This window comes from Aspergillus bombycis, assembly GCF_001792695.1.
Source record: "Aspergillus bombycis strain NRRL26010 chromosome Unknown contig00072, whole genome shotgun sequence".
NCBI lineage: Eukaryota > Fungi > Ascomycota > Eurotiomycetes > Eurotiales > Aspergillaceae > Aspergillus > Aspergillus bombycis.
This window is the reverse complement of record NW_019170074.1, coordinates 15,879-37,073: the sequence shown is the minus strand read 5'-3', so window position 1 is coordinate 37,073 and position 21,195 is coordinate 15,879. Positions and strand designations below refer to the sequence as shown.

Sequence of the window (21,195 nt, the reverse complement as noted above, 5' to 3'; positions counted from 1 at the left end):
GTGGACCAAATGATCTACTTGTATATAGGCTGTGTTATACATCTACTCCCAGCTCGGCTTCTAGAAGGTAGACTTGCGAATCCAGCAAAACTATATGAGCATTAACAGCAATGGCAAGGGTGTCGGGCCGCATTCTTGTCTATGGGTGGCCGTAAAACAAAACGATGACAATTAGGCAGTCCATAGGAACTACCCCGAGACACTTCGCTGGTCACTGTTGGGGCCACGTCTCGCTATCATCGGATTCACGGGGCCCATCGGAGTACGTCGGACGTTTCGGTATCTTTTTGGAGGATTGGGTGGATTCCCGAACGATGCCAACACGGCACAGCCTCACAGAGCCCCGGTGATGAGTATGTTGCTTTACCTACTATAGATTTATATACAACAATGCGAACTGTTATTCCAAATGTGGCTCAGTATTCACCACCTATGAACACTAGCAAATATGGTCGCTATTTACCTTTTCGGAGATCAAACTGTCCGCGTAGACGATGCTCTCTACAAGCTATTATATGTGAAGAATAACCCGACATTAAAGTCCTTTCTCGATGACGCCTTTGCTGCTTTAAGGAAGGAGATATCCTCATTACCGGCAAATGAGAGAGCCTCGTTGCCAGACGCACACACACTCCCCCTTCTGCTAGGTGCCGTCAGAAACGGACGACGCCATGTTGCCCTGGACAGTGCATTGGTTTGCCTCTACGAGATAGGACAATACATTCAGTGAGTGGTGTTATATATGTATCGATCCTTCTCATACTCATCTATACGCAGACTCTTGCAGACTACGGATCTTTGCCATCCACCAACCGGCTCCGTCCTAGTTGGGTTTTGCACCGGGTCACTCGCAGCCGCTGCCGTTTCTTGCGCACGAACCAGCATTGACTTGCTTGTCCTTGGCATTGAGGCCGTGGTGGTTGCATTTCGGGTTGGCATGCATGTAGCTCGACGGGCTAATGCTTTGGCCGGAGAAGACGGTTTACAGTGGAGACCATGGTCACTCGCAGTGGCAGACATGTCAGAATCAGCGGCTGAAAAGATGCTCGAGGCATTTATTGGTGATAAGGTAAGTAGCGGACACACAGACAATACACATAACACTCATACGGTAGCATAGGGCGTCCCGACGATTATGAAGCCGTACGTCAGCGCTGCTGGAAGCAATACCGTTACGATCAGCGGTACCCCAAAAGTGCTTGAGGCATTAAAGAACTCTCTCCACTTTCGAGGTGCAAAATCATTGCCGGTGTCAATCTATGCACCGTATCACGCGGCACATCTATACAGCGAGGCCGACGTAGACAGTATCCTCTGGCGCAAACCAACTGAACGATCTCTGTTTTGTCGTGAATCGAACACATCCCTCATATCCTGCGCCACGGGCGTGGTCCTGAAGGAGAAGACATTTGGCGACTTGCTTCGAGCACTGATCATGGAGATCTTGACCTGCCAGATAAGATTTGACAAGGTTGAGGAGAGTATTGTTCAGCATAGCCCTGATGCCACCGCTCAAATTGTCCCTATACATACGAATATCACGTCCAGAATGAAAACATCATTAACTCAGGTCGGCATCGAGGTGGAGTGCCTGAAAGTGACGGCAACCCAGGGACCAGAAGCCGAGACTTTGCCAGACTCGCCAGGCAATGAATCATCCAAGATCGCCATTATTGGCTTTAGTGGTCGATTTCCGGAGGCAGACGGCCTGGACGAGTTCTGGGAACTATTGCAGCAAGGGCTGGATGTCCATAAGCCTATTCCCGCCGACCGGTTCGACCGTGAGGCTCATTACGATGCTACACTGCGACAGAAAAACACTAGTCGCATCAAACACGGTTGCTGGATACGAAATCCTGGCTCATTTGACGCGCGCTTCTTCCAGATGTCCCCACGCGAGGCATGCCAGACGGACCCTGCCCAACGCCTGGCTCTGCTCACGGCTTACGAAGCCATGGAAATGGCTGGATTTGTCCCGGATCGCACCCCAGCAAGCCAGCGGGATCGTGTGGGTGTATACTACGGCATGACGAGCGATGACTGGCGCGAAGTCAACAGTAGCCAAGACATTGATACCTATTTCATCCCAGGAGGTATCAGAGCTTTTGTTCCCGGCCGCCTCAATTACTTCTTCAAATTCAGCGGACCGAGCGTGACGGTGGATACAGCATGCTCGTCCAGCCTAGCAGCTATTCATACTGCCTGCAGCGCTCTACTCAACGGTGATTGTGATACCGCCGTGGCCGGTGGCACAAATATTTTAACGAACCCTGACAACTTTGCCGGCCTTGACCGGGGGCATTTCCTCTCCTCAACTGGGAATTGTAAAACCTTCGATGACGCTGCGGACGGATATTGTCGTGCGGATGGTGTAGGCACCGTGATTCTCAAGCGCCTACCGGATGCAATAGCCGATAACGATCCGATATTTGGCGTGATCCTAGGAGCACGAACTTCGCATTCGGCGGAGGCAGTCTCAATAACCCGTCCGTTAGCTGATGCGCAGGCACATCTATTCCAACAATTACTGGCAGAATCTGGCATCCATCCACACGAGATCAGCTACATCGAAATGCATGGCACGGGAACACAGGCGGGCGACGCAGTTGAGATGAAATCGGTGCTGGACAGCTTCGCCTGGGATGATAGTCGGAGCCTGCATAGGCCGTTACATCTGGGATCTGTCAAGGCGAATGTTGGCCATGGCGAGTCGGCGTCTGGTGTGACAGCATTGATTAAGGTGCTGCTGATGATGCAGAAAAGCAGAATTCCACCCCATTGTGGCATCAAGGGAAGAATAAACCGCCACTTCCCTACAGATTTGGAGCAGCGCAATGTTCATATTGCGCTCAAGGAAACTGATTGGATGCGTCCCGGGGAAGGAAAGCGCCGCTCATTTATTAATAATTTCTCTGCAGCCGGAGGCAATACAGCAGTGTTGGTTGAAGATGCGCCGTCGTTAGAGGACTTTCGGGCTGGTCTTTCGTCCGACCCACGGAAATACCATGTGGTCACCCTCTCCGCTCGGTCATCCAGGAGTCTGTCAGAGAATATGCGTGCTTTGGCCGAGTTTATTGGCCCAGAAACCTCCGCAGCGCTCTTAGCACGCATCGGATACACGACTACCGCTAGGCGCATGCACCACTCCTACCGTGTAGCCTTTGTAGGGGATGACCTGCAAGAGATTAAACGAAGGTTGCTGGACACAGATGTGACACAGGATACCAAGCCTTGTCCATCCAAGTCACCTGGAGTAGGCTTCCTATTTACGGGCCAAGGTGCACAGCAGACAGCTATGGCACGGGAACTATACGATAGCTTCACCTCCTTTCGCGCGGACATAGCCGAGTTTGAGGCTATCAGTCGCGGGCATGGGTTTCCCTCAATACTTCCTCTGATCACAGGAGCGGTTGATGTTGCAGAACTGTCCCCGATTGTAGTGCAAGTTGGTACTGTGGTGGTTCAAATAGCAATGGCACGATTATGGCAGAACTGGGGCCTGGTACCACAATATGCGCTCGGGCACAGTCTTGGTGAGTATGCAGCCCTGCAGCTGGCAGGGGTGCTCAGCATCAGCGACACGATCTACTTAGTTGGGTCGCGGGCTGCCTTGCTAGAGAAAAGATGCACATCCGGGTCACATGGGATGTTGGCAGTCAAAGCGTCGATTTCTGACATAGAGAAGGTTCTCCACGGCGTACAGGTGGAGGTATCGTGCAGAAATGGCCTGGATGATACGGTTTTGAGTGGTACGACTGATGAGATTGACCGAGCCTCGAAGATATTATCCGACCTTCAAGTGACTTCCAAGAAACTGATTCTACCATTCGCGTTTCATTCGTCACAGGTTGACCCGATTTTGGACGAGTTGGAATATATTGCCAGCCAAGTGACGTATCAACCACCGAGGATTCCAATCGTGTCGCCCACTTTAGGCCATACTATCACGGATGAAGGAGCTATTGGGGCCCAGTACATTCGTCGACATTGTCGCGAGCCCGTAAACTTTGTCGGTGCCGTACAGGCAGCTCAGGCCTCTGGTACCTTTGACTCTGCAGGTCTAGCAGTCGAGATTGGTACCCATCCCATCCTCATGCGCATGATGAAGGCTGAGGTGGGCTCAAGTGTTAGGGTGTGCCCAACGTTATCCCACCGAGAGGATACGTTCAAAACCCTCGCGGGATCATTGTCAGTATTCCACTTGGCAGGCGTGCGGCTAAACTGGGACGAATACCAACGTGACTTCAAGAGCAGCAGCCAGGTCATCACGCTCCCTGGATATAGTTGGGACTATCAGAACCACTGGATTCAATACCAGAATAACTTTTGCCTAACCAAGGGGTGTCCTGAAAAGGCAATGAGTGCCAATGCTATTCAACCGATATCTACTCGGTTGAGCCCTTCCGTTCAGAAGATTGTTGAAGAGGTGGTAGATGCCGCACGGGCAATGATTATTATTGAATCTGATATTAGTGACCCGGAGCTACTGCCAGTAGCACTGGATCATAAGGTCAACGGTGTAACGCTTTGTCCATCGGTAAGTGCACAGTGCAGACTCTGGCTTTTTCGGTATACTGACAAGAAGCTCCATAGTCTTTATATGCGGATATTGCCCACACATTAGGCACATATCTGTTAGGCAAAAAGGAGGATGTACCAGATTATAACATAGACGTTTGTGACATGGTCGTCGAGAAGGCGCTAGTCGTCAAAGGAACTGGACCACAGCTCTTCCGTGCGTCTCTTGACATGGACTGGAACATGCTGCGTGGGGTGATAAAGGTGTACAGCGTTGACAACACGGGCAATCTCACCGTGCAGCACGCACAATGTGTCATAGAGCTCCGGCAAGCTACCAACTGGCAGGAGGGCTGGGACCGCCAGTTGTACCTAATTCAACGCAGCATTGAGCAGCTCAAAAGGGGTGTTGAAGAAGGGTGGACGCACAAAATGCGCCGAGGTGTGGCGTACAGACTCTTCTCGTCAATGATGCAATACGGGCCCTCATATCAAGCCATGGAGGAAGTGATATTCGACAGTTCTGGGCTGGAAGCCACGGCCCAAGTGCGTTTACAGTCGACCACAGGTCAGTATTCGTTGAATCCTGTCTGGTCTGACAGCTTCGGCCATCTGACTGGCTTCGTCATGAACTGCAACGATTCTATTGATCTAACCGAGCACTCGTTTGTGAACCACGGTTGGGGGTTCATGCGCTGTGTCGAGCCTTTCTCCCCAGACACGGTTTACCAAACTCACGTCAAAATGCAACCTGTCCATCACAATAAGGGCCTTTATGTGGGGGATGTTTATATTCTCAATGAAAACCGCATAATCGCTCATTATGGAGCAGTCACCTTTCAGAAAGTGGCTCGGCGGGTCATGGAAATGTTACTGCCCGCCACGAGACCCAAAGGCGGCCCTTCAAACACAGGACCAAAGGCTGTTTGTACTTCCCGGACTGCTGCTAGGACCCAGAGTAGTAGCCAAACTCAGCTTCCCCAGGTTGAGGATCCATGGCAGCGAGTGCTTGAGATTATTGCCCCAGAGATTGGGGTGGACCCTGGGCAGCTCACCGAGGATGTGAACTTTACTAACATGGGAGTTGATTCGCTTATGTCCTTGACTATCATCGGTAAGTTTCGGGAGTTTCTGGGGCTCGACGTACCATGGTCACTTTTTGAAGACTGTCCATCTGTGCAGTCACTTCGCGTCTACCTCAATATGCCATCATCGTCCGAATCTGATAGTGGCGAGACAAGCTCTTATCCAACCCCTGATGGATCTACGACAGCCAGTATCACATCGCCTAGTGGAAGTGACAGGGATGTTGTGGAAAACACGGTATTAGATGGTGTGGAAACTACGGTGGGCTTGGTCTCGTCCATACTAGCCGAGGAGATGGGTGTGTATCTCACAGATCTCACCAATGCGGATGACCTGAGCGAACTTGGCCTAGATTCCCTCCTGTCACTCACAACTCTTGGAAGAGTGCGTGATGAGACGGACCTGGAACTCCCGAATGACTTCTTTCTGGAGCACACTAGCGTTGCTTCAATTACAGCGGCGCTGCGAACAATGTTTCAATCCACGAAGCAAGGTACCGAGCAGAGTTTAGTGGCCACTCATCCACCCGCGACGTCGATAAACCTCCAGGGCAACGAAAGTTGTTCACAAACCCTTTTTCTCTTTCCTGATGGGTCTGGGTCCTCCACATCCTATTCAACGCTACCCGCTATTTCCAGGGATGTACGCGTATATGCCATGGACTGCCCATACTTGAAGCGGCCGAATGAGCTTGCGAAATGTCGAGTTCAAGACCTTACCCCAGTCTACGTGGCTGAGATCCGTCGACGTCAGCCGCGCGGTCCATACAACCTCGGGGGTTGGTCTGCAGGTGGGATTGCTGCATATGAAGTGGCACAGTATCTCGTTGATCAAGGGGAAAAGGTTGAGCGACTACTACTGATAGACTCTCCGAATCCTATGGGCTTAGGGAAGTGTCCACCACACTTCTACCGCTTTCTTGAGGAAGCAGGGGTCTTTGGTATTCACGGCGGGCGGAAGCCGCCGGCATGGCTCTTGCAGCATTTCCAAGCCGTCAATGATGTTCTAGACCAGTATACACCTGCACCCTTCCGCCCGGCTGATGCGGCCCCTCGCACTACCATCATCTACGCACAGGATGGCGTATGCAAGTCGCCAGGGGACCCTCTCCCGGAACGATATCCGGATGACCCAGAGGTCATCTCCTGGTTGCTAGAACGCCGGGAGAACATGTCATCCAACGGATGGGATCAACTGCTTGGGGGAGCTAACATTCGGTTAGAAACAATACCTGATGCTAATCATTTCACCATTGTTCGAAACCCAGCAGTCAGTCGCCTGGCTGGATTAGTGCGGACAGCGATGTTACAATGAATGTTAATAGATATGTTTGATTGTCTTTTCAAAACTAAATGTTTTGTTTGCTACTCAGAGTCCTACGTATGGCGCATATGTGTTTGTCTCCACTGTAATGAGATGCGGATTTGTACATGATATTGGACCCAGTTCCACAGGGCTAGAAGTCAGCCCAATCCACCATAGAGCCGACTTTGAGCACAGAATACTAGTATGAACCCTACATATCCAATGCAGATTGTATCGTCCATGTAAAACGCCTTTCACTCATAACACCAATCGAAGTTTACAACCCCAAACATCTACTAAGAAGTGACCTACGGCGTTCATAGATCGGTTGGTATACGGGCTGTGAAGAGGCGCAGTCCCAACTGATTAGGGCTGCCCAGAACCAACAAAAGAGAGTCCGAACAATCCCGTGGCGTTAGTGTAGGTTGGCCAATTGATATACCCCATGGTGCGGGCCTCAGTGGGGCCACACATGGAATCGAGATCGACACCGTCGGGAATAAAAGCACCACAGCCAGGACATGTCACAGAGGATATCACTCCAAGGGCACTATTTATTTGCCACAGGCCTTATCCGCAGAGATAAAGATAATTAATACTGCAGGAACACTTCCTCGTGCACCTATGAGGAGCGGGCCTGAAGGTATTCACCCTCCAATGACAGATGCAGTATGCATCAAAGGTATTTTTGGACTGAGACTTGATATGATCCCCTAAGCATAATCAGTCGCCGTCGGGGGGCTTCCATGGTTGACGCAGGATTGGGACCCTTGGGGGATCCATGGTCAATTCAGCCCTGTACCTTGACTTACAATCGATCCAATAGATATGTCGTGACGCGAAGGGTGAAGTTATTCAGCTGGGACAGGTTAAATACAATCCCTTAACTGTTAGCTCATGCTCCTCTGACCCTCATACTTGCCTCTCTTCTCTCATACTTTCACTATTCGTCTCTAACCGCGACTATCTACCCTGACGTTGAAATCGATCATACACCCTCGAGGTTGGCCCAAGACAACATATTCAGCTACTGTTTGACAATGAGTACCACAAGGACGCCGAGCCAGCGATCGGGAAAGCCTGTCAAGCTAAGGGCTAGCTGTGATTTCTGCGCCCTATCGAAGGTCAAATGCGACCGCGGTCAGCCGCATTGCGTACGGTGCATCAAGAGCGGTATTGCCTGCAACTATAGCGAGTCTCGTCGCATCGGCAAAGCCTGGCACCACTGCGCATCTTCGAGGTCTAATAGTTTTACCACTCAAGACACACGGCGAAAGCAGGAGGCAATATCTCAGCATCCACAAAAGGGGGGAACCTACCAAGATTGTCGAACCCCGAGCACCTCTGACAATGCTATGTCGCCATATGACCCTTACCAGTCATCTAACTATGCGACACCCTTCAGCATGTTCCATACCCTGCCTTCCCCAGCTTCCGAGTCAGCTATAGGATCTCAAACTCACATTGGACCTTACCCTTGTCTCGACGGAACGGCGGCACCGTTTCGAAGCCCTGAGTCAGCTGACATGTCTCTTCCTGATCTCCTACACGTGGCACGACTACAAACGAATGAGATGGGAGGGGAATGCCCTGCAGACCCACGCGGCAATCCCTCGTGGGATGCGATTATGGCAGAACATGCTATTGGTGTCGGCGAGAGTGGCGACTGCATTACACGCGCAGCCTCAGTCTTGCAGAGCATGCGTGGCCCGCGGATATCCTGCATGCGATCGAGAACTCCCCCGCTGAATCATCCACAATCGTTGGATGCGACCCTCGATGACGGTCGTACGGCAATGGAAACAGTGAAGGAGATCTTGGCTTGCCCTTGTGCTCAGGGACTACGCATCGCTCTCTTGTTGGTGCTTATCATACAGCAGGTTTTGGAATCCTACCAAACCCTCCTGACACAGCAACATGAAACATCACAAGATGAGTCACCCCTTAGCATGGGCCTGTCTACCTATGATACCCCGATGGCTATTGGCAGTTACCTCCTGGACAATGAGCTACGCTCAAAAATTATTGCCCAGGTTCTTTTGTCTGAGCTGGAGAAGATCGGATCAATTCTGAACGTGTTGGCCCGGCATGCACAAGGCATGGCTCATCAGTCCGATCAGCTAATCTTAAGGACCTATATTGACTCATTGCAAATGTCCCGAGAAAAGGTTTTCGAGTCGATTCACCAGGAGGATGACTTTTAGCAGACGCATACAATTTAAGTTTTACGTGGTTCCCTCTGGTATAAATTCTCGATTTTGTTTTCTTCGTTGTTTCTATTGTTTCCTGTATATTATTCCGGTACAATTGTTATCCAGGGAAAGCTGGAGACTTCACCTGAGCCATACGGAGCACCGTAAGTCGCGCTAGATCAGGCCGTCTCACATGCACTGGAATTGATGGTTTTTGGGTCTCATCAGCCATGGTGCAGAAGGATTTTGTCTCGCAAGCCACTGGTTTCCTGACGTAAACGACAATATCTAGCGAAACGCTACTCGTGGATCATTCAGCCTCAATTGTGGGACCGAGGTGAGCTTATGCTGCCACCCAATGAGAATGACTGAAGGCAACTATAATGTAACCATACTACTATGGTCCCAAATCACAGATACCAATCAACGTTTGCCCAGTAGTGGAGTATACGACATGGCTGCCGTAAGGCCTGCCAACGTCCACCGGATCGACCTTGCAATATGCTTATAATAGAACAGTGGTACTTACAGCCTTGACCTGCGCGAATCATAATATTCTTCCTGTACCGGCGCTTGAACAAAGCCTCCTGCCAGTTCTGTCATTCTGAAACAATGGCACGCCTATTTGGATCGAGAGCGAGCGCGTAGACGTCAAGTCAGACTGCTTTGGGGGCACTCTAGAATCCCTGAAAGATTGATGCAAAGGGCTCATGGCACGTTGGTGTACTGTAACACGTAGTTAGTTTCCTAGAACCGCGGTATGTGGGCCGGCCCGCGAAGAGAAAACGGTGAAGAGTAGCAATTTGTGCACAGCCATCTAGGGCTGTAACACTTCAGGGTATATCGGGAGCTGGACTCATCCTTCTCTTGTTAACCCATCCAATACCCACGATACTAGGATAAGCAGGTGAAGAGCAGGAACAATCTCAGGAAGGTATATCTCCTCTCTCCGGTGGAGGAATTTTGCATTGTCCACTAATTATAATGGAACCGTTCTCAGTAGGATTCAATATTCAACCTCAGAGTTATGGAGATGTTAATAAAACTCAGGTGTCTGGCTGTCAACTCTCGATCTTCTCATACATCACATCGGACCGCATGGTATACTTCACACCCCGAAACACATCATCCCCAGCATGGCAAAGCCCTCGCTGCTGAAAGACCAGCACCGAGCCTGCCTTTGGAAACACCCGTACCACCCGCTCCCCAGCGAAAGACTCCAGTCTAAACGAGGTCGCACCTCCGAGCAGGGTTTGCTCTTTTCCATCCTCAAGATTTGTGTCCTCTTCCTCTGACTCCATATCCTCATCCCCATCTCCATCTCCAAATACCACTCCCCAGTCAGAATTGCCATCACTACCACCAGCATCGACTCGTTCCCGTCTCGCGATCGCGCTCTGGAGCGCACCCTCATTCTGCTCTCCCTCGCCATTCAAATACAAATGAACTGTGAGCAGTGACCTCTCTCGTTCATCCGGGGTGACATAACACCCATCAGTATGGGCACGAAAATACTCCCCACCCGTGTATCTCAAGAACCGTAACTTCTCGTTCAGCCGTGTCAGCTGAAAAGTCTCGCCGCGAGTCGCCGGTCCAGCCCCCGTCACCAGGGGCTGGTTGAAGATTTGCACGACATCGCACTCGCGCAGAAACGGTAATAGTCGATTGAGTAATCTATCTGCGATTTCTGGCGAGTCGTATAGGATACGTCCGCAGTTGCGGAAGCCGGGGGCGCTGATCTGTTGCCCGTTACCGACATTCAGCAGGGCGCGGTCCCAGGGAATTCTCCCTGGGTGTGCATTATTTGTATTTTGGGATGTTATGGATTGCTCGGCGAGTTGAAGGAGCGATTGCACTCGGCTGGGGTCAGGACGTTTTCGATTATGGCGGCGAAATGGTTCTTGTACGCGGGGATGGGAGGAGTCGTTTTGGTGAAGTCGAGCTTCTTGATAGTCGCGGTCGGAGGGGCAGGAGCTTGGAGGAAGTCTTCTGGAATATCCATTGTATGTGGTTATATCTTTGGTATCTTTGGGCTCTTTGTTAATGATGTGGTTATCTACAACATGAGAGTTGAGGATGCTTTTGGAGGACGAGTGACTCATTCAGCCTTGCGAGGCTGTGCTCAAATACCATACAACACGACGTATCATAGGAGTGAGCCTTGGCTGATTTATACTCGTACTGGATGATGTAGCTGTCTATCCGATACAGATGGGTACCTACGCAGGGGTCCAGGATCACGAACGTCAGTTCGGACCCTATCCAAAGCATAGAGCAATGTAATGCTAACAAGGACCAGGCAACGAACATACACAGGTCCAACTCCACATTGGACCTGCACCCAATCAGACGCAAGGGATCTTCCAGATAACGGGCTGATTGTGTCGGTAAGTCCGAAATGCTAAACCTCGAAATAGGTGGGTCCGTTGGTACTCTACACAGTATCGGATATCCTTGGGAGATAACGGACAAGTCAGACTACGCGGATAATCAAACATGAGCCTATTTGTATGCCTACGTGTGTTGGTACTGTTATGATCTTTTTCTGGCGTGGGATCTTGGTCCTCTTCACTGTCCAGCTAGAACAAATCACTGCATGGTCGTACCTTCAGTCGAGGGTTAAAGGTGATTATCTCCGAGATGAAGAACCGGTGGGGAAGAATGCGGCAATAACTTCTACCGGATCAAGCTACTCCTATGAAAGTCGAAGAATGAATCCTATTGCTCCACCTCGATTGCCCCGGTCTTGTTATATCAACTGGTTCGCATCCAAGAACCTCCTACTCTGCAAACAACACCTTAATCCAACACAATATCAGCCCATCCATAGTCAATCATGTCGCCAACTCTCCCTGGCGGAGGCAAGACGTTAGTCTATTCAACCGTAGATGGACATGAGATTAAGCTAGACTATTACTTGCCCCCTAGAGAAGAAGGATGTCTACCAGCTGTGATCTATTACCACGGCGGTGGAATGACAGCTGGCTCGCGGCGGGGTATGGGTTTCCCACACTGGTTATATGGTGAGTAGATCTGCATGCGACCCGAAGGACTTTCGCACGACTAACGTGGAGCGTGACAGGCGACTGCCAAGCAAAAGGCTACATCTTCATTGCAGCCGATTACCGACTCTGCCACCCATGCACCGCCCTCGATCAGATCGAGGATGCAAAAGCTCTTTTCAGGTTCCTCGCAGGTGAGAGCTTCCAAATGGCGCTACCAAAGCTCGTCTCGCTCGACACAAGTCGGATAGCCGTGACTGGCTTCTCCGCCGGCGCCTATTCCGCCCGTGCGGCGTGTGTGTACGCCACTCCGAAGCCAACAGTTCTTCTGACGGGCTATGGATCGGCGGGCGACTGGCTGTTGGATCACTGGACGACTGGCCGGCCACCCACGTCTATCGCCAAGTTCGTTGATCTCCACGAGGTCCCCAGGTTACTTGCGGACAAGACAGTTGTGAGCGAGGATTCGCCAGAGAGGGGCTTCATGTCTAACCGCTTTGCTCTGACCGTCCGGTGGGAACTGGACGGTACGTTCCTCGATGGCTGCCTCGGCCGCCCTGGCCTGGGTGCAGAGCTGAATAAGCTGGACTATGCACAGCGAGCTGCAGCGATTCCGGAGGACTTGAAACCGGCGTTTCTCCAGTTGTTTGTGACGGAAAACTACCCTCCATCCGTGTTGGTGCATGGAACTGCCGATGAGGTCGTCCCGGATCAGGAGAGCAAGCATCACCATGAGCAGTTAAAGCAACTTGGAGTCAAGACCGAACTACTGCTTGTAGAGAATGGACCGCACGGCTTGGTGGACTTTCAATCGGGAATGCCGCCGGGTCCCGCGAAGGGGTCAGTGCAGGCATATGACAGAGCTGTGGAGTTTGTTGCGGAGGTGTTTGATGCTGTCCAATAAGACTGTATGCCTGACCTTGAATTATTCTTGTGCCTCGTGAATATTTGATCGATATTGCGAAAGGCCACGTATGTCCAGCTCTATCTCAGCTGCATTGCCTGGCGACGGAGGGCTAGCGCGATCACATGAAAAACGCAGATAGGGCAATCCATGCAACGTGGTAATATTTGTACCGAAGCATAGAGCATGAGCATTTGTTAAGAAAAAACATCTACGCCAATGGAAGCTTTCAGCAAGTGCTTAGTTTAAAATCTCTTCTTATATTCGCACCCTTCGACATGCCTCACCGACCATGACTCACAAACTCTATCCGACTACACACTATTATGAGTATATCAAACCAAAAGTAAGCAACGTGGTATCTAGGACTTCCTCGCCGACCGTTCTAATTAAGCCATTCTCCGACTTGCGTATTATCAATCGTTCCCTGAAATGAGCTCCGCCTACTCCACGCTTCAGGTACAAAAGTACCTGTCGTATCTCTCCCTCCCGTCCAAGTACCATGCCTACGTAGAAACACCTCACCTCTTCCCCAAAGATGAAGCAGCGCTCACCGTCCTATTCCGATGTCAAATCACACGGTTTCCTTTTGAGAATCTATCTGTCCACTACTCCGCTACCCGGCAGGCAGATATCCACCCTGACACCCTCTATTCCAAAATGATGGGAACTGGGGAAGCCGGTCCCACTGGCCGGGGAGGCTATTGTCTGGAAGTCAACATCTTCTTCCACCACATCCTCCGCGGTCTGGGATTCTGTGTGTACACGGTAGGGGCAAGAAACCGAGACCGGGTAAATGGGATCCCGCAGGGTGATTATGGGGGATGGTAGGCACTGAACGCAGAGCAACCGTGACTCTTTTCATTGACTATGTTTAGGGTCCACATGGCCAATATCGTCCGGCTCCCCTCTGGAGTCCGATATCATCTCGATGTTGGATTTGGTGGCGACGGCCCAACCAGCCCAATCCCGCTCGTGTCTGGAGAAGCAATCAAAAACCTTGGGACTCAAGAAGCCCGCTTGCTGTACGACCACATCTCCAAAGAGTCACAGAGAAAGCAAAAGCATTGGATTTACCAGTGCCGCAACGATATGGACAAGGAATGGAGCTCGTTTTACTGTCATCCCGACCTGGAGTTTTTCCAGGAGGACTTTGAGGTGATCAATCGATTTGCAGCCTGGGAGTTTCTTAAGAGGGAGCTCGTTGTCGCGGTGAAATTTATTAGGCACGGTGAAGAAGGAGGAATCCTCCAGAATCAAGAGACCCCTGTTCCAATTCTAGCTGGACCAGACGAAGTGCACATCGCAGGGAAGATCATGTTAGTCAATAACGAGGTGAAGCTGAATATGGGCGGAAGGACCAGAGTGATTGAATCGCTGGGCACTGAAGCTGATAGAATGAGGGCTCTCAGAAAATGGTTCTCAATTTGTCTAGATTAGATATAAGCTCCTCGGGCGTCAGGGAATCTTCCATTTTGCCAACATAATAGCCCATTGGGTCAATCATAGACATACATATTGCTGAATGCAGAGGCCTTTCTGGTCATACCGTCATTCTAGAGCCATCTTTGATGTGCTTCATATTGGAAACGGGGAAGATTACTGTCTTACGTGGTCATCGGCGGGCTACGTCAAACCTATGAATGCTTATATTATGCCGCTCTGTAGCTGAATGAGAGTCACTGTCAGAGAGTACCGCCTTAGTGGTTGGCCATAAGTTTACGATATCTGTTCTCTCCGAATAGAATCAAATGTTACCTCAAAAGCCAATCTCTCAAGGCTTGCCTTCTCCCCGTCCCACAGCTGTACCTTTTTGACCCCCAGTTGTAAGGATGATCATCCTTGAGAATGGTATCGATCGACAGGATATTTTGATTGGGTGCATCGTCTATCAATGTGGAGCTGTGGGGAATTCGATCCTACAATCATTGGCACAGATACGAGGTGGGTTTGTCGGTTATGATGGCAGTGTTCTCGGAAATTCGTGGATTGGTTTAAAACACCTTCCATAACACAATAGGAAGGCCTTCTGACTATTCAATCCGTTAACTGTGGTGGCATTACGGCTCATCTTTTGACGGGGCTTTTTAGAGCAAGCCCTCCATCTTATCTAAAGCAACTCATTCAGACCAGTCCAAGATTACTCTCTCATCGACGCCGAGGATTACCGATCAACCATGGCGGGCTCGGCTCGAGCCTTCGTGGTTCTCATTCTAGCCATCACCATCGGACTCTACAAGGTCTACCTACACGATGCCGTCGTCCTCGTGCTCGGTATCGGTCGAGTGATTCAGCCTCTCGAAGACTTCCCAGGTTATCGCTGCCAGCGCATTCAGCACCCACTTTTGGAGAGTTGTGAGGACCTCTGGCTCGACTCCACCAACCGCAAGCTCTATGCTGCCTGCTCCAACCCAGCCGCTCGTAAGGCCTGGAGCCCCGGTGGTAACACGTACGACCTCTCTGGGCTGGCAGCAGCCGGCGGCTCCGATCACATCAGTGTGCTGGACATCGATCGGCCGGGCCCCGACGGCTTGTACGGGGTACATGCACTCGGCTTCCGTGAGGGAGGCAACAACCAACGATTGCACTTGCATGGGTTCGACGTGAGGCGAATTGACCACGGTCGCCGACTTCGATTCTGGTTGATCAACCATCGGCCTCCCATGGACACTGCCACGGGGGAGACACTGCTGGACGCAACCCACGTGGGAGCCAACTCAACCATCGACGTCTACGATCTGGACCTCGGCAATGCCCGCAAGGCTAATCATTTAGCGCACGTTAAGACGATCGTCAGCGACGCCATCATCTCCCCGAACAATCTGGTGGTAATAGATGGCGACAAGGGAGATTTCCTGGTGACCAACGATCACAGCACCAAGGTCGGCGCTCTCCGAGACCTGGGCTTGATCTTCGGTGATGGCAGCATCGCCTACTGCCGTACTGATACTGGGAAATGCCACATCGCCACGACGGAAAACTGCTACATGCCCAATGGGATCACAAGGGACCCTTCATCGGGCCGTATTTATGTTGCGCATTCTGCTAAAGGTACTCTCGGAGTCAACAGGCTCACAGACGATAACCGGCTCGTCCAAATCGATGAGGTTCCGCTTACGATGAGCGTTGACAACTTGTCTATCGATGCGGAGGGAAATGTATTCGCGGGGGGGTTCCCAGATGCAGCCAAGTTTTGGAAGGCATGGGATGACCCGTATGGTACCATGGCACCATCAACGGTGCTCATGATCTGGAAGAAACGGGATGGCCACGCACCAGGGGACACGTACGAAGTCGTCAAGGTCGTCGAGGACGGTGAAGCAAGGGTCCTGCCAACTACAACAACGGCGGTACATGATCCGATCTCTGGCCGATTATTCCTTGGTGGAGTAACGTCGCCATTTATCGGAGTTTGCGATAGGGTTGGGTAGAATAGAGTAGCCATGATGCAGCCAGTTCCGTTGCCGGTAGTTCCTATAATTGGCCGATAAATGTTCCTGCGAAAGAGTCATGATATGACTTAACCCGGTCCTGTGGGTGTTCCAGATCCAAGAAAGCGAGCGCCTACATATTTTCAAAAAGTTTCCTTCATTTGTGTGATACTCAGACTTTTACAAATATTCACCCTAATATGTCCAATGCATGATATGTTCCTCTATCGTATTAGCTTAACCGGTGCCTACAACCGCACTTCTACAGAAACAGAAGTGCGACTGAGGTCCATCCCATCGGGAGACTATGTTCAGTCAACGGCATTTTCTGAAGGCGCAACCATCACAGACACCCCAATAGGAGACATGTGTCGAAATTCACTATTGGCCATTCGGGCCTTTTGCAGTAAGGAAATTGAAATCTGCGCCTTCATGTGCCTGGTTGACCTCCCGCTCGTAGAGACCCCGATATCCTCGCCTAGTCCGCCTCTCGTTCCAGGTCGAAGACTCATCCTCCGACATTAATCGCCGGCGCTGTGCAATCCGGTTCTGCAGCTCTTCGTCGGAGATCTCCAAACGAATAGCGCGATTTTCAACATCACACACGATCGTATCGCCGGTCTCAATAACACCAAAGGGTGAGTCTGGAACCGCGGATTCGGGCGAGACATGTAGAACAATCGTCCCTCCCGCTGTCCCTGACATCCGGCCGTCTGAAATCCGAAGCATATCTGTCACTCCCTGGGCCGCTAGCTTACGTGGGATAGGAATCATCCCCGCCTCAGGCATTCCAGGGTTTCCGATTGGACCGATGCCTTTCAGCACCAGTACCGAGTCGGCTGTCACGTCGAGTTCCGGACTATCAAGACGTAGGGAAAGATCGCGAGGATTCTCAAAAACGACTGCAGGCCCTGTATGGTGGAGAAGACGCTTGTCTTTAGATGCGGACGCTTTGATCACGGCCCCGTGTGGTGCGATGTTGCCCTCAACAACCACTAAGGACGAGCAAGGGTGCAACGGGTTGGACAATGTACGGATAATAGTCCGAGAGTACTCAAAGTCCCGGAAAGGGCTGCGATCCAATACGTCCCCCAGGGTTTCCCCCGTGATGGTCTTTGCTGAAAGGCGAAGGAGCGGTCGTAGACGATGCAGAAGGCACAGCATGCCCCCAGCGTTGTGAAAATCGGTCATATAGTTGTCCCCGCTCGGCTTCAAGTCGACAAGAAGCGGAGTGGTACGGCCGATCTCGTCCAACATTTGGAGAGTTATAGACCCACTAATGTCGGGATGCCGGTTGATTATCGCCATCAGGTGGACCATGGCGTTTGTGGAGCCTCCGATGGCTTGGAGCACAACTGCGGCGTTATAGAACGAGTCAGCCGAGAGAACTGTCTGCGGCGACCGTCGACATTCCGCCGCAGCCACCGCATTAGCACCTGTTTGCTCTGCGATGCGAAGCCTCGCCGCAGACACGGCAGGGGCAGAGGCTCCCTGGAGGGGAATCAAGCCTAGCGCGGCCGTGATGCAAGCCATAGTGCTGGCAGTACCCATCACACCGCAGGTGCCAATCTATTCCACGACATGTCAGTTTAGTCCATCAGTGATCGGCCGATGAAGACCAACCGTTGGTGCCAGTTCTTCATTGACAGCCGCAATCTCTTCCATGTCAATAGTGCCGGCACGGTATGATGCCCAATTGTTTCTGCAATCAGTGCATGCGCCAATCCGCTGTCCTCGGTGACTTCCGGGCATCATAGGCCCGGTCAAGAGAGGCAGCACTGGCTTGTTGGCGGAGATACCTCCCATAATCTGGGCGGGAACTGTCTTGTCGCAACCTATCTGGGTATCAGCATGAACGGACTTGAATGGGTGGCGCACGTAGTTCCTACCTCCGATCATAATGCACGCATCAACGGGCTGCGCACGAATCATCTCTTCGGTGTCCATGCTCATCAAATTGCGGAGAAACATGCTCGTCGGATGTGAAAACGACTCGTGCAAACTGATGGTGGGAAAGTCGATGGCGATGCCACCCTTTAGATGGATCCCTCGTTTGGCGGCTTCAATTAGCTGTGGCGTGTTTCCATGACAGGGATTGAAGCCGGAGCCAGTATTTATGATGCCAATAATTGGACGGGAGAGGGCATCTTCCGAATATCCCAGGGCCTTGATAAACACCTTGCGCAAGAAGAGTGAAAAGTGGGCATCTCCATAGGAGGTCAGCCCTTGTCGCAAACCCGCAGTGGAAACAACGGGTTGCTGAAGATTGTAGTCTTCATTCACGGTGCCGTGAGCCTCCATGGTAGTCTTTCATGTAAGAAGAATAGTAATTATCATTCATTTCCGGTGTATCTGGAAAGACATCATCCAGCCATTAATAACGTGCTCGGGCCGCCGTTGCCGTTCTCTCGGATGTTCCCCGCCGCAGGAACACGGAAGAGATCCGACTTTCTGGAGATTTCCCCAGCCACTGCTAACTAATGTCTGGGCTCTCCTTGATCCAAACACGGACTATCCCACGGTACCTTCGACTATCGGAATACCGCGATTGGCGGCGCATAGACCAGAAAGCTAGAAAGTGACGGAAGTGGTCTTTATTCCCCTCAGCTCCCCCTCCCACCTTCGCTACGATTATTCTGAGCTCTGATCCCAATTGCATCTTAAAAAGGATTACACAGAATAAACAACACTGGATCAAGTCTTTATATTCCTAGGCTAGATAAAGGAAACTGGCATATATATTCATCTTCTTCGTCAACTTCAAAATCAAACCGGACCAAATCCTCTTTGTAAGGAAACAGGTACGTAGAGGTTACCCTACAAGGGAGGTCAGCTTCTAGTCGTCAATTTCTCAGCAGAACCTTGAGTGGATACATACCGGTGGTGCTCATCGCTCGCCTGGTATTCCGCCAGCGCTTCCCGGTTCTCGTGGTAGCTCACCAGAGCGATCTGGAAACCCTTGCTGCGTTCAATGGGGTCGGTGACGCTGGGGCCTCCAACAAGTAGGCGTCCAGCTTTGACGCAGGATAGATGTTTTAATTTCTTCAACTCGGTAACAAAGGTCTGCTTGTGCTCCTCGCTGACATCGGAGCGGAATTGAAAGAGGACTACGTGCAGTATGTTAGGGGCAGGGACCGTGGGAATCAGGCGCCTAACTCACCGATGTGAACGAGCGTCATCGTTGTGAAATTGAATAGATACTTTCTCTAGACTTTGGCGATGGTACAAAGTGGCCTATTCTTGGTTATAACTTTCGTTCTAAGAGGTTATAAATGCTTCAGCATACATGCGCTTCGGAGGCAGACCGACGGTTCTAATCCGAGCGGATGCTCTCCGCAGACCCACTTGATGGTTCGTGGTCCTTTAGATACTGTAGAGCTAGAATAGACCCTATTCCTTGCGCTGAGTCTTTACCTGTCGTGCTCTGGTCAGTTAGCTTAATATCAGCAAGTGAGCTATGAGTGGGCTACATAGGTTGAAGCTTCGGCAAGGGCAAAAAAACAATTGTGGCTCGACATATCATTGGTCATAGGATTTACGCTGCTCGAAATATTCCAGATACAAATCAAGGCCAATTGCAAAGTCACTAGCTATATATACCCAACTAGAGATTTTAAAATGGGTTACGTTCTCCCTGTAGACGATGTGATTCCACCGTCCACCACAACCTCCTGTCCTGTTATATACCGTGCCTCATCAGAGACCAAGAAAAGGGCGGCGTTAGCCACATCCCAAGCGTCACCCATCCGTCCCATGGGGACCTGTGCATCACGCATCTTCATATATTCCTCCTCATTGCCTCCTGGAGCATATCGTTTGGCGAGCGCTTGAGTATATGGCGTATAGATCAGCCCGGGCACTACCGTGTTCAGTCGGACGTTCTTTGGCGCATAGATCACGGCCGTGGCCTTGGTGAATTGCATGATGGCAGCCTTGGTAGCCGAGTAGGCGACTTGGGGTTTTCCGATATATCGTAGCCCTGCAATGCTGGAAATATTGACAACTGAACCGCCCGTCTCTTGCTTTTCCATGATGGGTAGGACATAGTGACATGTCAAGTATATGCTTTTCAAATTCAAATTGACTTGCTGATCCCAGACTTCTTCACTCATGTCTGCGGGACACCCAGGCTCCGACTTGCCCACGTTGTTGACCAGGATATCAATGCGGCCATGTCGCTGTAGACAGCCGTCTACCAAAGCCTTCACGGATGCCGAATCGGTAACGTCGGTTTCCTGGACATCACACACGCCGCCCTCTCTTTCAATCCGCGCTTTGGTTCTTTCAGCCGAGGCTAACGTGCGATTGCCACCGAAGACCACGGCCCCCTGTTGGGCGAGTTTCATTGCAATCGCTGCTCCAATTCCCCATCCATCGTCGGTGGTTTGGCCAAGCCCAGTGATGAGCACAACCTTTCCGTCGAGCCTCAGCATTTTTGATATTATTGAAAGATATAGTAAAAGAACAAGAACAAGCAATTGGCAGAAACTAATCAACGAAAATAAATGTCAAGTGCTCACGAAACTGTCCAAGTTTAATACTATTCATCTCTACTCTCGGAGATGTACATTTGTCGCGGATCCACTCCGTTCGCGGAACGGAACATCCGCATACCCTCCCAGCTCCTACTAGATCTCGAGAGACTGTCAACCATGATAGTGAACCATGTTCGTGTTTATTCACTATGAATGTGAGCCGAGGCCGAAGCCTTTACTCCCCTTCTATGTTATTTTAGGTTTACAGTAAAGTGGACGGCT

At 51.0% G+C, this 21,195-nt stretch overlaps 9 protein-coding genes across 9 annotated transcripts; 5 read left to right on the top strand and 4 right to left on the bottom strand.

Moving 5' to 3' along the window:
• Positions 1 to 448: 448 nt before the first annotated feature.
• Positions 449 to 6,918, top strand: ABOM_008687 (type I polyketide synthase; the record flags this gene model as incomplete). Its single annotated transcript, XM_022535816.1, has 4 exons — positions 449 to 726; positions 778 to 1,069; positions 1,121 to 4,537; positions 4,594 to 6,918. 4 exons carry the CDS (start codon positions 449 to 451, stop codon positions 6,916 to 6,918), a joined length of 6,312 nt encoding a protein of 2,103 aa, XP_022387057.1.
• Positions 6,919 to 7,949: 1,031 nt separating this feature from the next.
• Positions 7,950 to 9,113, top strand: ABOM_008686 (uncharacterized protein; the record flags this gene model as incomplete). Its single annotated transcript, XM_022535815.1, has 1 exon — positions 7,950 to 9,113. The coding sequence occupies one exon, from the start codon at positions 7,950 to 7,952 to the stop codon at positions 9,111 to 9,113; it is 1,164 nt and encodes a 387-aa protein (XP_022387058.1).
• A 1,049-nt stretch (positions 9,114 to 10,162) lies between these two features.
• ABOM_008685 (2OG-Fe(II) oxygenase family protein) lies at positions 10,163 to 11,103 on the bottom strand (the record flags this gene model as incomplete). The annotated part of the gene is made up of 2 exons (XM_022535814.1): positions 10,163 to 10,961; positions 11,009 to 11,103. 2 exons carry the CDS (start codon positions 11,101 to 11,103, stop codon positions 10,163 to 10,165), a joined length of 894 nt encoding a protein of 297 aa, XP_022387056.1.
• Positions 11,104 to 11,937: 834 nt separating this feature from the next.
• On the top strand, positions 11,938 to 13,007 carry ABOM_008684 (uncharacterized protein; the record flags this gene model as incomplete). Its single annotated transcript, XM_022535813.1, has 2 exons — positions 11,938 to 12,124; positions 12,184 to 13,007. 2 exons carry the CDS (start codon positions 11,938 to 11,940, stop codon positions 13,005 to 13,007), a joined length of 1,011 nt encoding a protein of 336 aa, XP_022387032.1.
• Positions 13,008 to 13,439: 432 nt separating this feature from the next.
• Positions 13,440 to 14,447, top strand: ABOM_008683 (arylamine N-acetyltransferase 2; the record flags this gene model as incomplete). The annotated part of the gene is made up of 2 exons (XM_022535812.1): positions 13,440 to 13,834; positions 13,886 to 14,447. The coding sequence occupies 2 exons, from the start codon at positions 13,440 to 13,442 to the stop codon at positions 14,445 to 14,447; spliced, it is 957 nt and encodes a 318-aa protein (XP_022387030.1).
• A 737-nt stretch (positions 14,448 to 15,184) lies between these two features.
• On the top strand, positions 15,185 to 16,438 carry ABOM_008682 (paraoxonase; the record flags this gene model as incomplete). The annotated part of the gene is made up of 1 exon (XM_022535811.1): positions 15,185 to 16,438. One exon carries the CDS (start codon positions 15,185 to 15,187, stop codon positions 16,436 to 16,438), a length of 1,254 nt encoding a protein of 417 aa, XP_022387031.1.
• Positions 16,439 to 16,819: 381 nt separating this feature from the next.
• ilv3C (putative dihydroxy-acid dehydratase) lies at positions 16,820 to 18,739 on the bottom strand (the record flags this gene model as incomplete). Its single annotated transcript, XM_022535810.1, has 3 exons — positions 16,820 to 18,007; positions 18,062 to 18,273; positions 18,328 to 18,739. 3 exons carry the CDS (start codon positions 18,737 to 18,739, stop codon positions 16,820 to 16,822), a joined length of 1,812 nt encoding a protein of 603 aa, XP_022387028.1.
• Positions 18,740 to 19,140: 401 nt separating this feature from the next.
• Positions 19,141 to 19,617, bottom strand: ABOM_008680 (Dabb family protein; the record flags this gene model as incomplete). The annotated part of the gene is made up of 3 exons (XM_022535809.1): positions 19,141 to 19,255; positions 19,317 to 19,545; positions 19,599 to 19,617. 3 exons carry the CDS (start codon positions 19,615 to 19,617, stop codon positions 19,141 to 19,143), a joined length of 363 nt encoding a protein of 120 aa, XP_022387029.1.
• Positions 19,618 to 20,061: 444 nt separating this feature from the next.
• On the bottom strand, positions 20,062 to 20,871 carry ABOM_008679 (SDR family NAD(P)-dependent oxidoreductase; the record flags this gene model as incomplete). The annotated part of the gene is made up of 1 exon (XM_022535808.1): positions 20,062 to 20,871. One exon carries the CDS (start codon positions 20,869 to 20,871, stop codon positions 20,062 to 20,064), a length of 810 nt encoding a protein of 269 aa, XP_022387070.1.
• Between the last annotated feature and the right edge of the window lie 324 nt (positions 20,872 to 21,195).